At 41.9% G+C, this 6,341-nt stretch overlaps 1 protein-coding gene across 1 annotated transcript; it reads left to right on the forward strand.

Annotated features, from left to right (window-relative positions):
- Window positions 1-1,045: 1,045 nt before the first annotated feature.
- On the forward strand, window positions 1,046-2,711 carry LACBIDRAFT_335685 (uncharacterized protein; the record flags this gene model as incomplete). The annotated part of the gene is made up of 10 exons (XM_001890555.1): window positions 1,046-1,360; window positions 1,394-1,410; window positions 1,506-1,563; window positions 1,632-1,676; window positions 1,734-1,793; window positions 1,843-2,011; window positions 2,067-2,122; window positions 2,281-2,401; window positions 2,469-2,575; window positions 2,691-2,711. The coding sequence occupies 10 exons, from the start codon at window positions 1,046-1,048 to the stop codon at window positions 2,709-2,711; spliced, it is 969 nt and encodes a 322-aa protein (XP_001890590.1).
- Between the last annotated feature and the right edge of the window lie 3,630 nt (window positions 2,712-6,341).

Here is a 6,341-nt window from a genome sequence, read left to right on the forward strand (position 1 = left end):
CTCAGAGGACAAGCACAGAGCAAGAGAGACAAACAAGAATGAAGCCCAGAGAGAGAAAGGCAAAGAATCTCCTGACAAGAGTAGTACTAGAGATGAGAATAACTGAGAGAACAACCACAGAGAAAGAGAGACAAGCAAAAAATGAAACCCAGGGGAAGAGAGAGGTGACAAGGGTGGTACTAAGTTCTAACAATACCTGCAAAAATATATAGTTATATGCTTGAATTGAATGATCTGCCTATATCTATACCTAAAGCAGATGTTCAATTACTGAATAGATCCTAGATGCAAAACAATAATAAGATGTATATGCATTTCTGAAGCTCAAGCACAAACCCTCACTTGTAGTATGGACTTGGATGCTTTTTGATGGAAAAAAGCAGGCAAAAGCACAAAAAAATGGGGGTGTTTTGGGTCTACAGGCTGTTGAGGTGGTGGTCAAGTGTAAAGAAGCTGTCTCCAAGAAATCCAGCAACATTCCTGCATGCATGAGGGTGCCATGCAGATGCCACATGTTGTGCAAACCCATTCCGGAATTGGATCAGTGGCTGTGCAGCACCTATTGGCCCAAGGTTGCCTCCTCGAGCTATGAGCTTCACAACAGATAGGATATGGGCTTAGGTTTGCAGAGACGAAATCATCGATTACTATGTGGCTACAATCCTACGGGTCCATATTTTTAATTACTAGCCTTTAACCATGTAAAAGTGCTGATTTTCAAGGGTATCTCGGCACAGGTGCCACAAATAAAAATTCTGGATCCGTAGATCGATTGGAATTTGAATTCTAAGTAAAATCCGTCTGCAAATCATGTTCATACGTGCTGTTGTTGAAAAGTTATAGTCCAATCACTTCAGACTGCCTCATTTGGCAGGGAAAACAGACTGATTTCGCATTTTTGGAGCAATAAATGCAATTTCTCCAGGGAAAACTCTCCCAGTGGATTCATTCACTTAATTCAATCAAACCCATTGCAAAAAATATATTGAATAGGTGCTGTGGAAAGTACAAACTCAATGTCTCAAGATATTGGGCCTGTGACACCATGTCACGGCATGTCACTGGTCATCACACTTACCGAGGATTGTGCAACACCAGTACACCCGAATTATGGAGGTCAAAACTGAAGATGAGAAAACCTTCAATATCAAAAAAGTTTGTTGTTGATATGGCTCTATGCTTTGTGCTTTTAAATAACCTACTGCAGCCTAAGGAGGAACTTGAGGACTGGAAAGGCCACCATTCAGATACCGTCAAGGCCGAATTCCATCAGGATGTGAAGGCCCACTGTGCTTTAAAAGGGGAGCCAGAAGACTGGAAATACATTACAGGTGCTTACTTACCCTCTCAGCATCTTATTGTTAGAGAAGTTGACAAACCGACTCAGATGTAGGGTGAATCTGACACTAAGTAAGTTTTGTCCACTGGTGGACCAGTGGTACGTATAGAACTGCCACATGCATAGTTGATTCATGGTAAAAGCAGGAAACCGATTTGATACCCAGTCCATGGGGGTTAGCTCCTGCACTCGATGTCAACAATATTGACGTCAACGCCTTCCTGGTAAGTTATCATTTAGCTCTGAGGTTACGTCTAGACAATAACAACTCTTTCGGATTGGTCCTGTTGAGGACCCATATGAGGCTGATGATGATATCGACATCAATGACTTCCCAGTAAGTTATTCCAAAGCTCTGACGTTATGGAGTCTAGACCATCACAACTCTGTTCAGATCAGTCCTGTCAAAGAGCTGTATGGGGCTGATGAAGATATCGACGTCAACGACTTCCTGGTAAGCGACTCATCTTCAAATTTTGACAGACGGTTACAATTATTCTCAGATTGGTCGTGTTGAGCCACTTGCATGTGGTGCTGATGACAGCCCCATGGAAGATGTTGACCATGCCTTTCAAGGCAAACATCTTGAACTGCATTCGGCTGTTGCTGTCAAGGAAGAGTTGCAGGATGATATTTCCCTTCTCAACTCAATCCTTGACCTGCAACACAACTGTGTTTGGAATTTGACAGTGTCTTGTTGCCGTCTCCAGCTGAAGTTTGTCAACAGTGGGCCTTGGAGGCAGACCCAACTCTATATACAAAGTTGAGGAGATGAACAAAAAGGTTGAGTCTTGGCACAACATTTGTCATTTTTTTTGCTTGTATATTTGTTTTGGTCAAGCTGATATTTGCCACTAGCCCAAAATGAAGAAACAAGAAGATCTCATGATAGGTGAACTTTGACAAACATGGTTTTGACAACTTCATGTACTGCAATACAGACGCTCACTCAATGGCACCAGAGATTCCAGGGGCTGGTGGCCTTTTTTTCAACCCTGATCATGTACCAGGTTTTACAGGAATCAAGTACCACCTTGTGTGACATTGGCATCAAGCACGCCTGTAAGATGACAATCACAGCAATTTCCAAAGTTTCAGTACAACTCAGAAGACTGGATTTCAATAACAGGTGGGTTGCATCAGAGGCTGAGCTCTCTGTTGCTGGTATATCTCCTGGCTTGGTCAATGAGGTGCTCTGAACTGAGTCCGACCTCAAGAGGGTGGTCCCTAGATCAAGTGAGTTCTCATGTACTTCAATGTTGATGATAAGTGACATCGGAAATGTTAGTACTAGTGAAGGTAGATAGTTTGATTTGAGTTTGATAGCACAAGGCTTTACCAAATACTATAGTGTCTTTGGGGTAAAAAGTAAGGATCATTCTATCTTACTTTACAAACATATTAAATACATCTACTAGCATAGAGGAAGGTTATGGAACCTTCAGCTATGTTCTTTGTTCTACACAAGTTCTACATGTTGGTATGCATTGCTTTGATGTGGTTTTGTTTGGCTAAGTCATGTTTGGCAAAATGTTTCATCAAACAACCACACAAGATTAACAACTTGCCAACAACCACCATCAAACCACCACGATGACCATGGAAGCTACAAATGTTTTGACATGACCACACCCATTGACAAATGGCCACAAGTGCCCCCTCTGCTTCATGAGTGCCCACTTCAACCCACAACCTCAACAATGATGAGTGCACCCTGCCACCACATCACCTGCATACCATGTCATGTAACCACCACCACAAATGATCCCAGTGGCCCAAGAACAACAACAACCACACAAGAAACAAATGCGACTTGGCTTTGAAAAAAAGCTAGTTCATTTGAGCTGTGACTTGGCGACCAGCTAAACATAAATAGCTCAACGAAAATGTAATGCTTTTTTACGTTCTTTTTTTTTTATAATTCAGATCTACTTCCTATCTATCTGGAGAATTTAAGAATGTAAACTTTGAATAACAACGTCGCTCTCTATAAGGAAAACAAGAATTTACCAGCTAAAAAACACGGCATCACTAGGGGGCATTGCATAGCCCCCAGACCCCTTGCCTTAGCCTGTGGTGCTTTTCTGCTGCACTGGCTGTTATGCTGTGCTAGCCTTTCTGCTGCACTGCCCTTGGGCAAACCCCCTTACTTCAAATATTTAGATGCTGCAATAGTGAATTAGGACAAGTAGGCAAACATCTGTAGTATGAACATGTATACCATTTTTATTGCTGAATGTTTGATGGAGGCGGTGTTGTTCATTTCATTCTTAGGTGTGCGAGTTCTAATTCCCCAGATAGCAGACCCCCCCCCAAACCACTTTTCCTTTCTTGCAATATTTTCCATTGAGGGGTAAACACTTTTTGTGCCCCCAGCCAACTGCTCAGTGGTGGTTGGACTTTGCAAAAGAATCTCTTCATGTCAAATTATGGGCTACATTGGACATTCACAACACCAACACATGATTGCAGAGTGAGGCTCATGATGAGGAATTGTAGGCCACAAAGCTTGATCAGCGGGATGAATGCTATATGACATGGTCTTCATAGGTAAGGTTGCTGGCGGAATTTGGAAATAAGGACATTACACTGTTGGCCTTGTCATATGTTATGATTGCATGATTGAGCAGTGATATACCAGGCTCAAACACCTCATTTGTCGGATGTCAAAATTTACATGCAGAATCACAAGGTGGTTACAAATACTAGTCTTGAAGTATCAATAAAGGTTACATAAAAGGATCAGTATGACTATGAAGTGCAAATCTAGTGCAAGCATTAATGGGGTAGTGGCAACCTAGGTCGTTGATATCTATCTGGTTGACCTGCTGGGGATATGTCAGTGCTCTGAAAATGCAGCCAAAAAATGTCCAAATTGTGTTTAACATGCTGAATGTCAATGCCCAAAAAATGACCCTTATGGAATGCTCCAATTTCAGCACTGTCATTCTTGCACTATTTGAAGTGGATTTCTGAGGAAAGCACAGAGAGTAAATGTAACAGCTCTTAAATTTTCAGTGATGGAGTAAGTGAGATAAAAAGCCATCATACCATATAGATAAATTTCTCAAATTCCTCAGAAGACTTTTAGTATGGCTCCCACTTCCCTCCAGGTCTGCAGTGGGAGAACATTGAATATCAAAGGGTACTGAATGTTCCACATCAACTGCAGTTTTCCCCACATCTTTCAATGAGAGTCTTAATCTGTGGTGGCAGATGATCAACTCCCTGGTGTGAATTAGAATTTGAAACCGTACCTAAATTGTATATGTCATGCTTCAGGATGTGTTCAGTGCTGATAGAATGAGCTAGAATGGTGCTATCAATCAGGTCAACAATGGTGCTGGTAAAAGTTGTGTGAAAGGAACTTTGAGGGACATGATGTCAATCTCCAAATGCCAGGTTGTCATATCCCATAAAGGGTTACACATGAGATAAAATGATTGGGCTGTAATAGATGTGATGGACATGTATTCCAGGGTAGTTCCCACTCGAAGCACAGGAGTGAGTGTTTTGAACAGGATGTTTTTGTAAGTGGATTGACCACATCTATGTGGAGATGAACAGTTAACATTTCAAGAAAACAATCTTGTAAATTGACTCACTAGAAATCTCTCATAAAATCCAAAAGTGTGACAAAGTCATCAAGTGAAAGCGGGAGCTTGTTGAGCGTGTAGAGAGTATTTCCTGCGATGTCCCATTTCTCAACCAAGGTTACTGAGGTGCTGCCACATTTGTCAAGTTTTTTATTGAATGTTAAAGCAGCAAGCAACTGTTGAAAAAATGACTGCCATTGATGAGGATGGGAGGAAGGTTGAAGCACACCCTGCTCAAATTGATGACAACATTCAAAGAAAAATGGATGGGATGGTTAGTTGGGGACATCAGAGCTTGATAAGCATTTGCGTTTTGTTTTTCATGGTTAAAAGCTTGTGAACTTTGGATGGTCATGGGCAGTAGTTCCTCGAGATTGTGTGGAAGATCCTACATTGGTGATTTCAGAACATCAAATTGAATTCTATACGATTCAATAACTCACCACTGAAGGAGGACATCTCTGAATTTGAAAGTGCAGTGATCATTGTGCAGCAGATCTGTGTGGCAATCCAGGTCATGTGTCTGCTTGCCAAACAAATGAGACATATCAACACAAGCCCAATATTCAAGCACGACATGTTTACCTTGCTCACTCAGCTGGAAACTACACTTTCATATCTTTCAAATATAAATTAAGTATACTACTGTAGCTACATGTCAGTTAAGAAGATAGGGAGGATGGATACTGCATTTGAAATTCCTTACTATCATGTGGCTGACCAGCCACCCCTGCCTCGAGCGTGACACCAGCGGCCCTTGAAGCACCCTCAGTCTCTATTAGTAGTCATTTGTATGGGATGACCTGTTTGTTGTCAGCATGAATGGGCTAGGTGGTGGGAAAAGATTCAAATGGCAGGTCTGGCACTCAAGGGCTGAAAATGATGGTACACAATTGATAGGGTAGGGAAATTGATTGTCATCACTCATGAATATTTAAATTTGCAATAAATATGTGAGGGTGTTGTTAGCTGTGCGCTTGAGGCTCTGCAAAGAGGCAGTATGGTGAGGGTGTTGGGGAAGTGTAAGTCCCATGACATGTTCAGTGGAAGTTCCCGCCACACAGTGCAGTGATCTTTGTACCACACTTTTGAATCCAAAGATTTTCTGCACTGAAGCTGAGTTCACATGAGATTTGATGGTATTGGGTGCCTTGGAGCAGTACAACTGGGGCCTTCTGGAAGTTACTGGTGTATTTGGAAGCCTTGGTCAATCCTCAACAGTTGCGTTGTGATTTGTTGGCTGAGAAACCTCAGCATCCAGTCTAAGCCTTTTGGCTGGCAGCTGATGTTGAAAGGGAAGTGAGAAAGCACTGAAAGACAATATCAAGGTGCTCACTTTACTCTCTCACTTTTTAATCTTTAGGATTGACAAACTGACACAGGACAATAACCAGTGGTATGAGTCT

Source organism: Laccaria bicolor, genomic scaffold, assembly GCF_000143565.1.
Source record: "Laccaria bicolor S238N-H82 LACBIscaffold_112 genomic scaffold, whole genome shotgun sequence".
Taxonomy (NCBI): Eukaryota; Fungi; Basidiomycota; class Agaricomycetes; order Agaricales; family Hydnangiaceae; genus Laccaria; species Laccaria bicolor.